This window comes from Sciurus carolinensis, chromosome 7, assembly GCF_902686445.1.
Source record: "Sciurus carolinensis chromosome 7, mSciCar1.2, whole genome shotgun sequence".
In the NCBI taxonomy this organism is placed as follows: domain Eukaryota; kingdom Metazoa; phylum Chordata; class Mammalia; order Rodentia; family Sciuridae; genus Sciurus; species Sciurus carolinensis.
Window position 1 is genome coordinate 34,578,065 of NC_062219.1, and position 19,058 is coordinate 34,597,122.

Consider the following 19,058-nt stretch of genomic DNA (forward strand, 5'->3'; position numbering starts at 1 on the left):
AGTCCAATAATACTTTATTTTTTATATTTGATATTTACATCTTCATAAATATTTAAATTTTTAAAATTAAATATCTTACATATATATATTTATGTGTTATTCTATTCCTCCAAGAGTAAATTTTCCGTCTGCCTTTACAGAATGGTCAGTATTTTGCTGTACAAATAAATATCATTGAAATGAAAATTTGAAATTGAAAGCAATGTTAAATGATTAAAAATGTTTTAAGTCTTTTTCAGTTTTGGCCCAATCCATTAGAAATCCTTTGTATTAAATTGTAAAAACAAATGATCTGCTTAAGGATAATAGGGAAAATTATTAAAACTGGTATATTTGTTTTAAAATAGGAAAAAACATTGAGATCAGTATACTAGATCACTGCAGAATAATGGCATGTAGAAGAACAATATGAAATAGATCTTGCAAATTCTATGTACGCGTCTCTCACTTAGACAAATATTAAAAGAATTTAATTATTTTCCAATTCTGAATGTGCCCAATTAAGTAAAAAAGAGGAGTCATTGTTTTAGTTTATCCTAGTTATCTTACCAACCCTAATGGTGTTTAATGAGTTCTTGAACTGAATGGAATATGAGTAGAAGAAAGGACAGATACCCTCAGAGTCTCTTGAGTGCTCCTCCTGCTAACGCAGACCAGTGAGCAGGGGTCGCAAGCTCTCTTTCCTGGCTGTGGCATCAAGGGGTTAAACAGACCTGGTGTACTAAGTATCTCTGTCAGGCTTCTTCTGATCCTTCCTCCTTTCTCTCCAGCCCACCCTTTTCGTAAATGTCAACCACTTCCTGATGATTTCACACCTTTCTTTTCTTTGTGAAGAAACCTGGGTGTTAATGGTCCACGATTGGGTACCATTGTATATTCTGGCTGTTTGTGAGTAAAGCTGAGGGATGCCTGTGGGGAAAAGTAGGAGCAGGTGAAGACATCTGAGAAATGAGACCAGGCAATGGGTGAAAGTGGGTCATGTTTCTAACATGCATGTTTGTTTGATAGCAACTTTTAAATCTGTATTGTAAAAATATTCATTTTTTAAAAGCTTCATATTGAGAGTCTTAGAGAGTTTAGCAGAAGGAGGAGCTGGTTGTTTTTTAAAAAGATCAAAGAACAACAATCAGTTAAAAGAAAAAAAGAAAGAAAGAAAACCCCTGGAGAATCCTTTCCTGGCCTTTTATTCTACAGGTATACTGTTTACAGGATCCGGCAATGGAAACTTGGTCAGTTGATCAGGTCTGCCTTTGGCTGGTGGAGCAAAACTTAGGAGAGCTAGTTCCTAGGTTTCAAGGTGAGTTGGTCACACTTTCAAAAATCTTATTTGAGCAGCCTGCATATTGTGAGTGTCCTCTGTCATTAAAAATTACTTTTGCTGCCTGACGTCTGTGTGTATGTAAATGTGGAGGTGGAATTGTTGCAGTAAAGCAGTTTTCCTTTATTTACTCTGACAGTCTTTATGTTTACCTAGTATCTGCAGGAGGAGATATTGCCAGATGGACACAGTCTTGAGAGGGATTTAGAATACTTATATGATACATATATTTTTATATAGTCTTTGCCTTATATAATCCAATATGTAATCTGTGCAGTGTTGGATTTATAAGTATTTAATTTTGGTCAGGAGGTATTACTAAGAATCATTTCCCAAGATTTTTTTTTTTTTTTTTTTTTGCCTTATAAAAAATAATGCCTGTTACATGGGGTGGGAGGCAGGGAGAGTCAGGGAGAAATGCTCGGGAGTTATTGGCCAAATTATAATGTTATATTTTGTGCATGTATGAATATGTAACAAATCCTATCATTATGTACAACTATAATGCACCAGCAAAAACATAAAAAATAAAAATACCGTATGTTAGAATTAGAATGGGGAAAGGGCCTTAACGAGTAAATACAAAGTTTTTATCATGAGTCCCTCTCTGGTTCTTTTTTAGAAGCAGACATCAATTTGGAATTATGCAATATCAGAGTTATATTTTTGTCAAAAATACGTCTAATTTTAGAACCAACTGCAGAGGACAAGTTTAGATGATCCTTTTAACACCAGTAATAGTTCTGTTTACAAAGCCTGTGTTTTGCTGTTTTTTTTACTGGAAAGTCATATAGAAACTAATTTTTCTCTTTTTCTCAGAGGAAGAAGTAAGTGGGGCTGCTCTTCTCGCTCTTAATGATCGGATGGTTCAGCAACTAGTGAAGAAAATTGGGCACCAGGCTGTTCTGATGGACTTAATTAAAAGATACAAGCAGAAGAGTCAAGGACCAAGGTTTCCTGAAAGCCCCAGAGAGACAAGCCTGGTCACACTAACAAAAGCAACCCCAGAGTGAGTATGTTGGCCCATGGCCTTCTTTTTGATTCTATGCTTTCCCCAAAATGGCTATAGCATGAAGGTTGGGGGTTAAAGGAAAATGTGACCATGTTCAGCTAGATGGTGTGTATGATATTTCTAATATTTGAGTAAAGGGCACTCTGCAAAATTTTATGAATCAAAATACATTGTGTTTTATTCATCACACTTTAAACACTGACTCCAATTGTTATTGAAGTCCGATAAGGAGGGGTTACTATATAAAATGCTGTGGAATGAGACGTGGAAATATATGTGGAGAAGTGGAAATGGATTCCTGAACTCAGGTTTTAATCCATTAAGTCTCATTGTCCCAGATGTGGGACACTTATAAAAACTTAAAAACTGCGCAACAAATATACCACTTAAGGCAACTTTTGGAAAAAGTATTATGTTTTTAGAGTTCTAGTCTTTTGAGAAAAACAAAAGGTGAATGATTAGGGCATTTGAAAATACATATAGAAAAGATGTAAGTTCTAGATTATGATTTCCAACCTATTTTAATACGTCTGTGTCAAGTTTGTTGAAATATTTGCAGAATTAAAAACTTGTAACTATCAGGTTAAAAACCAAAACCTGCAAAACACTTCTATGTCTGCTCCTGTGTACTTATTTTTTCATTTGCATCCTTTAGGACCCTTTATAGTAACATATATACTCTCCTCTAGAGGTTTTAGAAATGTGATTTACTAACCTCCCTGCCACAATGAATTTCCTAATTCTTTGAGTATCCTTAGGATAATTAATACTGTGATAGTACCCCACAGGAATCATGTGGAACATTTGGGGTGACCCATAAAAACTCAAAGGTTTGGGGATGGTTTTTTTTATCAATGATTTCTGCAATGAAAAGAAATGACAATAGAATTTATCAAATTAATTTTTTATTTTATAAATCTATGCCCAGGATTCTTTCAGGCATTCCAGTTTGATGTTTCCTTATTAAGAGCTTTTTGCAAAATTTGTGAAATTAAATACTTGCTTTAGATCAATTATTCATTCATTTAAAAATAAGATTGTAATGTTTAATGATATCCATTCTATTTTTATCTTTTTGGAAATTAGATGGGTAATTATCTCTCTCTCTCCTTCTCTTTGATAAGGAATTAAAGAGACTTGTCTCTAGTATTGATTTCTAGGCTATTTGGATATTTGGGACATAGAGCAGGGAGGTAGTCTTGCAGGCTGGTCTACATGGACTATAAGTTCTCCCAAATGATTTATTTGAAGAATTTCTAAGCATTGTTGTGGTGTATTTTTGAACATATGACTTTTGGAGAAGTTCCCATTGCAAGCTTGTACTACTGTCTGGCTAAAGGGAGGTGTGAAGTTCAAAGCCGGTGCAAAGTAATTTCTGGGCATTTTTGATGTGTAGTACTTTTGAACTGGAAGTTCCTCTCAGTTGACTGGAATCTTGATATTGCCTTGGGCACAGCTCAGAAGAAAACAGGCAGCCGTTTTTTTCCACTGCAAATCAGTTTATAATGTTCTCTAGTAAATGAGAGTTGGCTAGACTGCCAGGAAATCTGGGCTTCGTTCCTGGTTCTACCACTGAATTGGATTGATTTTACTAAATGTTGGCATCCCTGTCTCTTCATCTGCACATTGTGAAAAGTAATATAGTACCTAACTCTTTGTCAATTCACACTCATGTTAGGAGTATTATAATTTCTGGACAGGAACAAATTTCTCCTCCCTCTCCACACCCAAAGCAGTACTTTGTTAATTATGAAACTTTGTTAACTTGGCCAAGAAGGCTAGTTTTAAGGGTAACCAAGACAGGGAGCATGGATTGTCCAGGGACTTACGAGGGGGTACTCATCACTTTACATAGTAAGTAGCCAAGTCAATTTAAGGATTGTGTTGTCTTGTACTTGGGTTAGATTATTCAGGTGTAAAATCATAATTTCATTTGAGAAGAGAATGTTCGTTGGTTCTATTTGCTTATTGTCAAATATATTGTCACTTGACAAATTTGTTGTCAAGTGGGAATGATAGCAGAGAAGCATGAAAATATGCCATTTAATTAAACCTTGTAGAAAGTGATTATAAAGATAGGAAATTTGGTGTGAGAAAGAATCCTGAAGTTAGGTATCAAAATACCTGCTTTCAAACCTCTGTTGGGATATATGCTACTCATCTAACAAAAGAAGCTAAAACATGGACATTTGTTTGATTTGTTTTAATTTTAGCTTCTTCAACTGTGAAATGTGGTGGGTAAAAGAAATGAAGATGTTGACCCCTTCTGAAGGGTCTACAAAGGCATTCTAGATCAGGGATAGGTCTCAAATTCCATTTCATGGCCAATGATTGCTTAATATGCTATTTTGAAAAGGATTTGCAGACCACATCTGGATACGATTTTTGACATACTATTCAGAACTAAGCAAACAATAGGAATGTGCAATAGGAGAGTATTTGCTGTTGCTTTATGGTGGTCTTATTGAATCTGGTAGAAAAAAATCGCTGGACAGGAAATCAGAAAAACTGAGTACAAATCCTGGCACTACTACTGAGTAGCTGTGGCCATGAACAACTTTCTTTCCCTTTTGGACTTCAGCTGCATAGCTTGGAAAATGAAGAATGATGAGATTTCATAGGTAATTAATGTTCCCCCCAAATGGCAAGAAGTGGAGAAGGGATCTGACAGATAACCATTTTAGTTTGCTAAATAAGAATATTAGCCATATGTACTATTATCACCATCATTTCCTAAAGGAAAGATTAGCTTAACATCATTTAAAAATAAGATAGACTGAGGACTCCAGGCATAGCTAAGTTCAATCCCCAGCACCAGGGGGAAAATACAAGATATAGTTGACAGCACCATCATGAACTGGTATCTGTGTACTTCCTAGCATATAGGACCCACTGAGGGAGATATCTTCAGTAGGTCCTCCCTTCAAGTTTTTTAGTCATGAGTCTCACATGAGCTTGGGCAGGAGGAACTCAGATCTGGGCATTTACTGTGGGTTGCTCCCCTACCCTCACAGCTATTCTGAGACCAATTTTGGGGGCTAACTTGAATAGTCTCACACCTTCTTTTCTTGGTCACAGGGATGAACAGTACTCCAGTCCAGCCAGTCATGGGGAGCAGATACCATCTTTTCATCCTGCTGAAAACCTTGATAATGGACTCATTGACCAAAGAGTATTGAAACAGAGGTGAGATGCCAAGGTTAAAACATTTCAAAGTTAAATGATAATATTCTTTGTGATGAGACTTCATGTGTTTAAATGAATTTCTAATTTGAAACTTTGTTTCCCTCCAAGGAAACTTTTTAGTAAGTGATGAAGATATTTAGTACAACTTGAAGGTTAAGTTTTATGTGTTTTGTCTTAAAAAAGTGAAGTTTTGAAATGATGTTACACATCTTTTTCAAGTATACATTTTTAAGAAAAACAAAAGAGGATTTCATAAACTGTCCAAAGTAATTTTCAGTGCTTACAAAGTGATGGAATTTATTCAGTGAATAATGTTCTATAGAACATGCCTTGGGTGAGTATTTGTTTTAAATTTTGGTGTTGTTGCTTTAACTTGACTATTGATAGACAGTCCCTTTATGTTCCTACTATGGATTTTATATGGTATTGTATTTCAGTGGATTGGTTCTATTGAAACAATGGAAAACTGTAGACCTAGAGAACCACACATAGGAATGTAGTGCTCAGATAAAGTGGTGAGGGTGATCATGGGTGAGAGGAGCCTCCTGAGCCTTTCATGGTCACTAGGCAGTGCATGTGTCCATTATGCATGATAGATATCATCTCCAGTCACTAACTAGCCAATGCTTTTCCTTAAGGGCACTATCATTGAAAGGAGAGACTGCTGGCTTGCACAAAGGGAACAGTCAGGGAACAGTCAAGAAAAGTGGTGATCCTTTAAAATTATCACCTTTACCCTATCACCTCATTTAGTCCCCACAACTTGACTCAGAGCTCTTGATATTCAAAACTGCTGTTCTTTAAAAAAAGTGAGTAGTGTAAAATAAAACTGTGCTATTGCCTACTGAATTTTTGACAATCATATTGCTAGGGAGGCCTCTTTCCTTCAGAGAACTGTGGTGCCACTGTGTACCAGTATGTAACATTGGTGTAATTGGTTTCCCTGAAAGAGAAGATGCAGAGAAAGGGGCAGAAAAATATATGAAACCGGAATCTACTGTTTCATGAAATATATCAGGCAGTTCAGAGAAAGTATTTGTTGGTTCCTGATTCCCACTGGGTTAAAAATTCAGAGATGAATTTCTTTTTTCAAAGTCAGAAAATTAAACCCAGATAAAAGGCACAAATGCATCATTAGTGGATTTATTTCCAATCAGAATATAAACCAAAAGTGATGGTTTGGGGCAGACATTTTTGAAATAATTTCTTTATTGGAAGTAAAGAAAAACCATCTTTAATGGAACTCTGGGAGCTTAGAGATTCCTAAAGGATGATGAGAAAGCTCAAGATGATAACTAGGTGGTGAGCCTGGTGAGCAACCAGTTCAGACTGAGCAGATGGGGTGCTCCAAGAAGGAAGTCTCCAAGGGGTGCAGGGCCGGGGAATGGATAGATCACCCGATGTGGATGAGAGTGCAAATGTTCAGCAGAGTAGTCGCTGCTTTCTGCCCACAGCTGCTTGCTGGTTCTTAGAACCTTCCTTTGATGTGACTCCAGGTGCATGCTGTAAGCCTTGAGTTTTCTACTACCCCTTCTAACATGAAGCTGCTAAATGCTGCCAGTCTCTTCTGCCACTATTGAAGTGTGAGTAGAGACAGAATGATTAGTCCTAGTGGCACCTACTCTGGTACCACTGTTTCAGATCCTCCTCTGAAAAACAGGGAAAATAACGATTCTTTCTTCGGGTGCTGTCATGAGCATAAAATAGACAATGCCTGCTGAGTGCAAGCTGAGTGTGATGGAAGCACATCAAAGACCTGGTGTTACAGCCATTTCCCCAGCCCACTTGAGGTGGTATTCCTGCTTTTCCTGGGGCATCTTTTCTCTCCCTACCTGCTGCCATTGGGAGATAAGAATACAACCTTCTATACATGCAAATCTTTTTTTCCTTCCAGGGTCCTCTGTTCCTTATAACTGTGCTGTGACACTGACAGAACAGGATTATTATTTCCATTTTTTTCACAAAACTGATCAAAGGAATGGCCTGTGTTTCATCATATTTCTCATTCTTCATAGCTGGCAAGGGGGAGCAAAGGAACAGGACTGACGGCCTTAGAAACTGAGAGAAATGGGAAGGTTTTGGAAATTATAGCTCAGACCGCCCCCCACCCAGTCTTTATCTCTAATCACAGAATCTCTCCTAAGCCTTGGACTTGTGCATCTGACCATCCATTGCCAGTTTCTCTACAAAACTGCCTCTGTTTGATTTTAAAAGTGAGCTTGTCTCCCTGCCCTAGAGCATGGTTAGCGTGTCTCTCTCTTCTGTTTTCCTCGTTCCTTTGCTTTGCTCTGTGAGGATGGTTTTATCTTTCTGCTTTCTCCCCTCGGACTAGCTGGCATGACTGCCTTGCCATCACCGACTCCAAAGAAAATTCTCCTTGAAATCAGCTCATGGCTCAGGTCCTCCAGCAGACCTGGCTTTTCAATGCTGCTTCATTCTAGAATCTGGGGAAGAGAAATAGGCCCAGGGTGGGTCTCTGTGACAGAAGAGGTGGATAAAGACAGGAGAGGAGCCTATTTTAAATATTTCCCCTCTGGTTCTGCCTTCTATCTAGGCCTTTTGATTGGGCTGGAGCAGAAGATTCTCTCCCTACTGATGTACTGCCTCATACAGGACACTAGCTTTGTGAGCTAAAATAATTGGAGCTAACCTGATGCTTTCCTCCTAGTCCTCTGCTTAGGGGCACTATTCACTCAACAGTTATTGATTAAGGGCTTCTTGCATGACTTTTGTGTGAGGCTGTTTTCCTTGCCTAAGACCTGCTCATCCTTTAAGACTGCTCAAAATCCCTCTCTAGCAAGCCTCCAGTGATGTTCCAGGTCATTCAAAGAGCCCTTCTTCCATATGTAGTACTCTCTATGTATCCCTTGCTTTGCTTGTAAAAGTCGATCTTGAAATTGATTACTTTCAAGTCTGTATTCCCTCCTCAGACATAAGCATCATAAAGACAAAGACCATTGTCTTTTACTGTTATAAACTTAGCATTTGTCTCAGTTTCTGGAACTAGAAACTCAATCAGATGTTTAAAATTGAAGTGAGGATACGTCAGCCAAGAAAGACTGAATATAGTTTCATGGGACAAGAAAAATACTTAAATAGCATCCATTTCTATATAGACCTTTTGATACAATCCATAATAGATATGCTAATTTTTTAACAGGGTGGAACTTAAAGGGTTAATAAACCATTCACCTATATCAGACTAGAAAATGAAGGTGTTTGGGCATAGGGCTTCCACAAAGCCAACTGCTTTCAAGAGGTAGGAAGGGGTGGTGGAATAAGTGTTGGCTTTGGGATCAGCTCCAGACTCCCCCCTTTATCTGCACCACATGGGAAGAGACCACCCACCTTGATATCGAGTCCATGGGTCCAAATGAAATAGCTATCCAAGCATCTGGCAGCTGTCACCACACTACACACAGTGGCAGTTACCATGCTTGAGATATTTTTCCCTGTCTTCCCTAAAAGGAACATATGTTTTCCATCCAGACAATTTGCAAACAAAAACAAAAAGAAGACTCTAGAGACTGGAAAGTCACCTGACTTTGTCTCTTGAAAAGTCTAGCAATAGTGAAAATGAGGTATGTGTGTCCCCATGGATAAACTGGAAAGAAACACTAGCATGCTGTGGCACAGTGCAGCTTTCTTTGGTGGCAAGGTGACCCTGTGCTCTTTACTGAATAACTTAAATACTCTTTCTGGATGCAAGAATCATCAGATCTCATTCTCATCCTGTGTTGGTAAACCTTCAGGAACAGTTTTTTCTGCACTGATCTTTTTTCATTTGTTCTTCTCCTCTTTTAATCTACCCTATTAGAAACTGCTCACTTCTCCTTTAGTAGATAATAGGGCATGAAATCAGATAAACAGGTAATGATTTCTACGTGGTACTTTAAAGGCACTTCACTTGAACTTGAAGTGCATGTGTGCAGATGTTTTGCTTATGCTTTGGGGCATAGCTATAAATTAGTCATGGTTTCATGCATATTTAAAAGTTGTTTTAATGATGAGCTTTTTTTTCCCTTGATCTGACTACTGCAATGAAATAGTATAGAAGGAGACTACCTTTCTGCCTATGCTCAGTTAGTAAAGCAATGTCAATGGTCTTCAACACATTTGATGCATTATTTTCAGTCACTTTTGCACATGTAGCTCAGACAAGGGATGACATGGTTGTGTGTGCCTCCTATCCCAGTATGTAAGAAAGGGTAGCTTCAGGAAGGGGGACAGCCTAGTTACAGGTCTCAGTACAAGTTCCAATTAGATGTGTAAGATTAGTCTTCTCAATACCTACATGTGTATGCCCTCTATTGGTCAAGAGCTCTAAGAGGTGAGGGTCTAGGGGCCACTCTTACTCACTTCTGCAAGTCTGACATGACGAAAAGTAGTTGATCAACAGATATTTACTACATGAAGGATCAGAGGTATTAATCATTTTTTGTGGTCTCATCCTAATTGAATCAAAGATATGTGACTGTAATAGAGAATGAAGGAATCTTGGAAGAGGACAAGGGGTAAGATGTGATATCTTGAGACCTATCGCCATACGTGGTGGCTTAGTCACAGCTGTATAAGGCAGATGGGGTAGGTGAGGGGTTAGTGCAGGTACTCTGAAAGCACCCAGAAACCACTCCAGATGTGGGAACTCATGCAAGAGATTTTATTAAGCAGACAGGCAGAGTGTCTGCCCACAGGGTGAGAGAGAGAGAAAATGAGAGAGAGAGAGAGCAAGCAAGAGTGAGAGTGAGTGAGCGAGAGGGTGAGTGAGAGAGAAAGTGAGAGTGAGGTGGAGAGGGAGAGAGAGAGAGAGAGGGAGAGAGAAAATGAGAGAGAGAGAGAGAGAGAACGAGCAAGAGTGAGAGTGAGTGAGAGAGAGAGAAAGTGAGTGAGAGTGAGGTGGAGAAAGAGAGAGAGAGGGAGAGAGAAAATGGTGGTGGAGCCATTCTTAAGTAATGGAATTTCATGGGCTAATAACAACAGACCAATGCCTGACAAGATTGTTCTCAGGCTGATGAGTGGACCAATGGCTGGCTAGGATGTTTACAGGCTGATGATCTGGGTTGTAAAATGGTGTGTGGGGGGGTGCAGAATACTGGCAGCAGCAAAATGGCAGATCTGATGCCAACATTCCTCCCTTTTTGTTTTTATAGATACCGGGGGTGGGATGATGGTCTTTCTTCTATAGCTTCTTCCTGCTGATTAGGGGTGAAGAGTCTCTTTCATGTGAAAGAAGAGGACTAGGGAGGGCTTTAGGTGGGAGCAGAGTTTTAGGAGCTAGAGGTGTCAATAGTGAGTCACAGGTGTTAGCTTTGGGTATCAGGGGCTGGTAGTCTTGAAGGAGAAGCAGTTGATTGGTTGGTGAACTTGTGTGTGTCTGCCACCTCCAGAACTTGTGTATCTGATGTTGTAGAAACTTCTGTTAGCAGGCATGTTCCCATTTAGGAAGATCTGTAGACCTTAAAATGACCAAAAATTTCTGACTCTGGCAGTCTCTTGATGGTTATCAGGCACTCCTGCCTAAGAATCTCTTTTGTAGCCTCCAATCTTACTTATTCTTGGGGCTAACATAAGTGTACATCTTAAGTTACATTTAACTATTGTTTCTTCTTTTAAATGCCCAGGAATGGCTGTGTTTTGGTTTTAACTGCTTTGCTAGGCATTCAAGATCAAACTGGTCAAATTGACCTTGTTCTTATCTGTTGTTAAGGGTCAGCTGAGTTCCCACAGGGGTTACTGGTGGAGAACTTGAGAGCAGCTTCTTATCTCCTTCAGTGCCATTCACTATGTAGGGTCTCCTTGATGAGGTGACTTCCTTTGTAGGCATCAGGGATGTCTCCCTTTTTCAATGACCCTCCTCCACATCAAGTGCACTGATTGGCTTTTCATCCTCTAGTGGTCTCATTAATCTCCCTGATTGGGAGGTCATGTGACCCAGAGTTGCAAAGCTCCTTAGAGAAGTTCTCTTGTTCCCTGGGTTCTGCTGACTTAGAGGGCAAGAACCAAATATTGGTTTTCTTGGTCCCTGTACTTTAATCTCAATCTCTAAGTTTGATCTTATTTACCCCCTTTTATTTAATTGGGGTCTGTATTATCTTATCTGTCCTATAGGTGATGGCTTAATATCTCAAATTAATTTAGGTTGTTTGTTCTTGAAGCAGTACTTCTGCAAAACATTAATCAGGCAACAGTTATAGAGTTTAACACAATGACATTACATCCAAAACATAAATGAAGGAAACGCTGAGAGAGCTTTTAACTTTCCTTTTGTGTTGCAAAGTGGCAAAATGCTTTCATGTTTCAGGATATTAACCTTTAAACAAATCAGGCTCTAACAAGTACTGTTATAGAACATTAAATGATACAAATAAATCCCCAATACTATTACTGAATTTAAATATATTGCTCCATTTTAATATAATGACACATTTTTATGTTATTTATAGTACTCTAATTGAAACACAGTTGAAACTTTTGGATCCCTTTATATATAGAATTATACCTGTTAGGACTTAAGTCTTAGTAACCTTGTTTTTAGTGATGACGCAAAGCAATTTTAAACCCTTTTTATTTACCAATCTATGAAAACACCAATAATGTTTAAGTACATTACCCTGTGGAATTTAAGGGGTTAAGAGTACTTGATGTTATTTAACAGTTAGCATTTTAACTTTGTAAATTAATCAGATGTCTCTAACACAGTTGAGTAATCTTATATATGTCAAATCTAATCTATTTATTTTACTTTAAAAACCAAGATATCAGATAAGTGTATTGAATAGTATCTGCTGTCTCTTTCCTGTGGAAGAAAAAGTCCTAGAAACAATTGATATTAGACATTTTATAGACATCAATATTTTATTAATTTGACCACCTGGAAACTTGTGAGGTAAGTAATTTCAAAGACATTTTACTTTCATTTGTTTACCCCATTTAAATTGAACCTTTTAAAATTACATGAATTAAAGGTATCTGGATCCATTTTTTAAGTTTTAATTTTATGAGCCCTTGTTATTTATATCAATTTTGTTATCATGTACATACATAGACAACACGACATTAGACAACACATAACACATGTTATACACATAACACAAAAGCAAAGGTCTTGTAGCTTTTTGTAGGTGAATCTCCATTGCAATGTAACAGATGTTCAAAAATAACTCTAGAGTTGAATAAAAATAGAACTGATCATAAAACCATTAACCTAGGTATGTAGGATCAAAATTATGAGCTCGAAAAATGTAACATTTAAGTTAAATAAAACAAGAGTCCTAGAAGAAAACATGATAATGGCCATTAATTATAGCATGAGAGAACAAGAAAGAGAAAGGCGGGGGGTGGGGAGGGAGAGAGAGAAAGAGTTCTGTGTTGCAGCCCAGGAGAAGTTTAAAATGGACACTTTTTTTCTTCAGTCTCAGGTTGGTCACTCACTGAGTCTGCTTCAGTCTACATTCCAATGTAGGCTTCAGCAAGGCTAGGCAGGGGAAATTGCCTAGGGCTTTTTAACCTTTTTTCCTGGTTGGTAACAGGTCAGGTTTGGATGCAGAAAATTATGAAACATTATCTCCCACTACTTTTGAGGAATGGGGCTGCTGTATCATACTCCTTACTGCAACATGCCACTGACTGTTGGGCTGGTTAGGGTTACTCCCTCCACACCAGCCATCTCCTGTAGGGGGCCTGGAATATGTGCATGGGACCTCATGGCAGGAGGACTGGGTGGGCTGGGCAGGGGAACGGAAGCAGAAACAGAATGGGGCAAAGGAGATGGAGAAGCAGGGGCTGGAGGGGCCTCTGTCCCAGGGGACCAGTATGGGGGCAGTTTGTTAGCCAAGTTGAAGTTGGAGGAGGAGGAGGGATTAAGAGGGGGAGAAGAAGTCAAAAGGTGGTGTTCAGGTTTGCAGGAAGAGCAAAGATCAGGTTTAGTCTGCAAGAAAAAGAAAGCTTAAAGATAAGGAATCCCTTCCCATTTGCCCACTCGCTCACAGAAGTTGTATGCCACTATGTGGCCATTTTGGATTGATTATCTAAAGGATAAGTTTTGGTGGTTTTAGGCTGGGGGTCAGGTAAAGGAGTTTAAGATTGTCTAATAGATACCCCAGGGGTGAATCTGCCAGAATGGACCCAGATCCCATGGTGGAGACTGATACAGCTGAGTCAGTGTCCAAGGCATCCCGAGGTCACAGACTAGTTGACTGGAGATGAGAAGGAAGCACAGTGATGGAGGTTGTCACCCAACCATCAGTGTGTGCCATGCAAAAGCCAAGAGAGTTGATGACCTGACATCAGGATTTTTGAGGGAGAGAGTGAAGAGGCCCCTCAACCCTGAGAGAGAATCTCCACCATAAAGATCAGGGACCCACCCATCAGATAAGGTCAACTAAGGGGGCCAGCCATAACTGTAAAAGTCATGGGGGAAACCCCCACTCTTCAACTGCCTCAAGGGCACCAGATGATCAATGGTTGCATCTCAAGTCAGCAGAGGAGTGTTTAAGTTGACCTAGGGGAAAACTCACCAATCTAAAGCTGGTGTCTGAATGTGGAGGAGAGCATCCAGGCAAATGGAAGGTGAGACCAGAGTCTGGGAGTCTGGGGTGACAGATGGGATTCCACTTCTAATTAGCGATAGAAGAGCCCATCCAAGTCACAGTACCAATGAAATCACCCAGAAACTACTCCAGACACGGGAACTCATGCAAGAGATCTTATTAAGCGGACAGGCAGTATCTGCCCACAGGGTGAGAGAGAGAGGGAAAGTGAGAGAGAGTGAGGAGGAGAGGGAGAGAGAGAGAGAATGGTGGTGAAGCCATTCTTAAGTAATGGAATTTCGTGGGTTAATAACAATGGACCAATGACTGACAAGAATGTTTACAGGCTGATGAGCAGACCAATGGCTGACTAGGATATTCACAGACTGACGATCTAGGTTGTAAAATGGTACCGGTGCGGGGGGGTGCAGAATACTGGCAGCAGCAAAATGCAGATCTGATGCCAATATACTGGACCAGGACATCATCCCAGCTATGACCAGGGTGATAAATTTGGAGAAGCAGGATAAGCAGATGTTAAGAGTTTAATTTTAAATGCTAGCTCTGCTGTTTATCAGCTGAGTGATGCTGAGCAAGTTCTCCAGCCTCAGGGGGCCTCACTTTTCCCATCTGTAAATTAAATAGAAGAACAAGTTAATATATTAAAAAATTCTTAGGGCCTGGGGCATAGTATGAACACATAAATCTTAGCTATTATTTTTATTATCTGGCCAGTCACCAAAGCATAGGGTTTAATGAGATTCAAAAATTCTGGTCTCAGTTCTAAAAAGTGATCCTAGAGTTTGCACCAGGAAGTTCTGTCAGCCAGCAGTGCCTGGAAGTCCTGCCAGGACTCAGGTTCCAAGCAAGAGGAGGAGATGCTCTAGTCTTCCCAGAAGACCTGGGACATCAGTGGATAGGTGACATAAAAGATGAAACAGAAACAGTTCCTATGAGTCAGTATGTAGAATGAAAGGAGAAGAGGGGCTTTAAGAACCTGAACAAAACATACCGAAGATTAACAAATATATGAAAAAGTGTTCAACATCTCTAGAAATTAGAGAAATGCAATTTAAAACCACTCTAACATTTCATCTAACTCCAATTAGAATGGCTATTATCAAGAACACAAGCAATAATAGGCACTGGTGTGAATGTGGGGGAAAAGGTACACTTGTACATTGCTGGTGGAGTTGCAAATTGGTGCAGCCACTCTGGAAAGCAATATGGAGATTCCTCAGAAAACTTGGAATGGATTCACCTTTTTACCCAGTTATCCCACTCCTAAGTTTATACCCAAAGGACTTAAATCAGCATTCTACAGTGATACAGCCTCATCAATGTTCATAGCAGCTCAATTCACAATAGCTAGATTGTGAAACCAACTTAAATGCCCTTCAATAGATGAATGGATAAAGAAACTGTGGTATATGTACTCAATGGAATATTATTCAGTCATAAAGGAGAATAATATTATGGCATTTGCAGATAAATGGGTAGAATTGGAGAATATTATGCTAAGTGAAATAAGCCAATCCCAAAAAACCAAAGGCCAAATGTTTTCCCTGATAAGTGGATGATGATACATAATGGGGTTTGGGGAGTGGGGAAAAAGAATAATGGAGGAACTTTGGATTCCTTAGATGGAAATGAGAAGAGAGAGGGAGAAGAGGTATGAAAGATGGTGGAATGAGACAGACATCATTACCCTATGTACATGTCTGATTACACAAATGGTGTGAATCTACATCGTGCACAACCATAGACACAAAAAGTTGGACCCATTTGTACAATGAATCAAAATGCAGACTATAAAAATTAAAAAAAAAGAAGAACCTGAACAAAGAAACCCATTTACCACTGAGAAGGGCATCAAAGACCACACAGATGAAAAACATTGTTCCATTTAGAGGCAGAATCCCAGATTCAGCCATGATGTCCTGCCTCACCTTGGGTCCAGAACAATGGTCTCCTCTATCTACGGACTGAGACCTCTGAGTCCATGACACCCAAGTCAACTTTCCTTCTCTAAGTTGTTCTTGTTAGGTATTTTGGTCACAGTCACACAACAGATTACTTAAATAATCTTACTGATGGGAGACTTTGATTTTTATGAAGCTACATGGGCAAAGGACTGGCAGAGCATAGCTGGACATCACAGGGCTGGGAAAGATCGGATCACTGAAGATTTCTCCACATGAAGCATATAAAATCAGCACTCTGGGACAGATCTGAATAGTGACTTTTCTACCCCCACCCACCCCCATAATGATTCTCTGAAGACATATGCTGTTCTCTGTCAGGTCAGGGTCCAAAAACCTGGTAGTGCGTAAGTGGATAAAAAGAAGTCGCCCTAGATCCACTTAACCTCAACCCAAAACCAGCATCGTGATACTCCTGAACTATAAAAAAGTAGTACTGAACCATCTTACAATAAGGAGTAGGTCATGTCTGGTTGCTTACTCTTCTGTATGAATGAGAAAGAAAAAAGAAAAAGAGGAACTTAGGCATGACAGTTCTGTGAGCCCTGATTATGTAACTGTGATGATAAATGTGAACTTTGAAGACAAGGGCCAAGTTTCTGGAACTTTGTGTTTCTGCCAAATACCAAGAGGAATTGGGGAATATGTGGATATAAAAGATTTATTTATATATGGTTTCTTTTCTGATTACTCAGAACCCCAAAGACTCCTAAGTCCTTAGATTTCATGTGAAAAGCCAAGAACTCTGAGGTTTACGAAAGATTTGCCTGACTGGCTGTGTAATAGCTGGCACATAATAACCGACACTGCTCAGCTCTCTTCCCTTTCTTTGTGCTTGATTATGGGTTCCCACATGCATTTCAGAAGCTAAATTCCTCTGGCCATCTCGTAGACTGATTGACAGATTTGAAAGCCCTGGCTATGAAATATAACTTTAAAGGGAACATGAACTTTCTGAAAGTGAGGGACGAACATTTTCCGAGTCAGTGGTGGGCACCATCATTGTCGCAACAAAACTGCATCTCCTCCATGGTCCACGCTTGTCTTGAAGTGACACTGGTCAGTGTTTTCAGAGATGGCATCTTGCCTTGTTCATTGGCATGTGTCTCAGTTGGCCTTTTCAAAACTTTCTGTTCACTTTGTTTTCAGAGCCATAGAAACCCTTGCCAAGGACAAAGAGAGCAGGTAACTCCCAGGTAACTGGCATAATTAACACAGAAGCTATGTTTCTGCTGAACTCATAGTCTGGTAAAATGTATTTCCTATTTCAAAGATATGTATCCTAATATCCTTTTCTGTCCTAGATCAAGATGATAGCAAATTTCTTAAACAGATGTCTGAGTCTCTCTTTGTTTCCTCCTCTTCTCTGGTCCCAAAATATTTAAGTCTTTTAATGTTTCTGAGATCACATGCCATTTAGTATCAGAGTTGAAAATATACAGTTGAGTCTCTGAATCTATGCTGTTCTCGGTGTATAAAGTCTGCAGGCTTGGGTGCAGAGAGAAGACCGTGAAAGGGGATGTCAAAACAGAGTGGCTTGTGGAACATCATCTTTCAGTCCAGCCCCTGGAGAGTACTATGCCTGCCGCTGCTTTCTCTCTCTTCCAGTGGGGCAGCCCTACCCCTTGTGGTACTCCAGATGTGAAGACTTAAAGGCTTAGTGATCTGGCACTTCTTTTCATTGGCATGTTGGCTTGGTGCCTAACCTGTCAGTGGTTCCTTTGTCATGAGGGAAAAACTTATGTTTTCATAGAGGGGGGGAAAAAAACAACTTTTCTTTGGAAAATGTCAATTTGCCAGGGTGGTGGTGCACACCCATAATCCCAGTGACTCAAGAAACTAAGGCAGGAGAATTGCAAGTTAAAGCCTCAGCCTCACTAATGAGACCCCATCTTTTTTTTTTTTTTATTGGAAACAAATGGGATACATGTTGTTTCTCTGTTTGTACATGGAGTAAGGCGTACCATTTGTGTAATCATAAATTTACATAGGGTAATGTTGTTTGATTCATTCTGTTATTTTTTCCCTTCCCCCCACCCCTCCCACCCCTCTTTTCCCTCTATACAGTCCTTCCTTCCTCCATTCTTGCCCCCCTCCCTAACCTTAATTCTAACCCTAACATTAACCCCTCCCACCCCCCATTATGTGTCATCATCCACTTATTAGCGATACCATTTGTCCTTTGGTTTCTTGAGATTGGCTTATCTCACTTAGCATGATATTCTCCAATTTCATCCATTTGCCTGCAAATTCCATAATTTTATCATTCTTTATGGCTCAGTAATATTCCATTGTATATACATATACCACAGTTTCTTTATCCATTCATCAATTGAAGGACATCTAGGTTGGTTCCACAATCTGGCTATTGTGAACTGAGCAGCTATGAACATTGATGAGGCTGTATCTCTGTAATATGCTGATTTTAAGTCCTTTGGGTATAGGCCAAGGAGTGGGATAGCTGGGTCAAATGGTGGTTCCATTCCAAGTTTTCTAAGGAGTCTCCACACTGCTTTCCAGAGTGGCTGCACTAATTTGCAGCCCCACCAGCAATGTATGAGGGTACCTTTCTGTCCACATCCTCGCCAACACCTGTTGTGGCTTGTATTCTTGATAATCGCCATTCTAATTGGGGTGAGATGGAATCTTAGGGTGGTTTTGATTTGCACTTCTCTTATTACTAGAGATGTTGAACATTTTTCCATATGTTTGTTGATTGCTTGTAGATCTTCTTCTGTGAAGTGTCTATTCATTTCCTTAGCCCATTTGTCGATTGGATTATTTGCATTCTTGGTGTAGAGTTTTTTTGAGTTCTTTATAGATTCTGGAGATTAGTGCTCTATCTGAAGTATGATTGGCAAAGATTTTCTCCCACTCTGTAGGCTCTTTCTTTGCATTGCTGATAGTTTCCTTTGCTGAGAGAAAGCTTTTTAGTTTGAATCTATTCCAGTTATTGATTCTTGCTTTTATTTCTTGTGCTATGGGAGTCCTGTTGAGGAAGTCTGGTCCTAAGCCGACATGTTGAAGCTCTG

The 19,058-nt window shown here is 39.5% G+C and overlaps 1 protein-coding gene across 2 annotated transcripts in view; it reads left to right on the forward strand.

The window, feature by feature from the left end:
• Positions 1-977: 977 nt before the first annotated feature.
• The window catches only part of Samd3 (sterile alpha motif domain containing 3), a 61,152-nt gene continuing 43,071 nt past the window's right edge, over positions 978-19,058 (forward strand). For both annotated transcript variants that reach the window (XM_047558806.1, XM_047558807.1), the window contains exons 1-3: positions 978-1,297; positions 2,138-2,327; positions 5,409-5,516. In XM_047558806.1, coding sequence (XP_047414762.1) covers positions 1,219-1,297; positions 2,138-2,327; positions 5,409-5,516 — 377 coding nt within the window. In that variant the 5' untranslated portion in view covers positions 978-1,218. The remainder of the gene's footprint in view (positions 1,298-2,137; positions 2,328-5,408; positions 5,517-19,058) is intronic.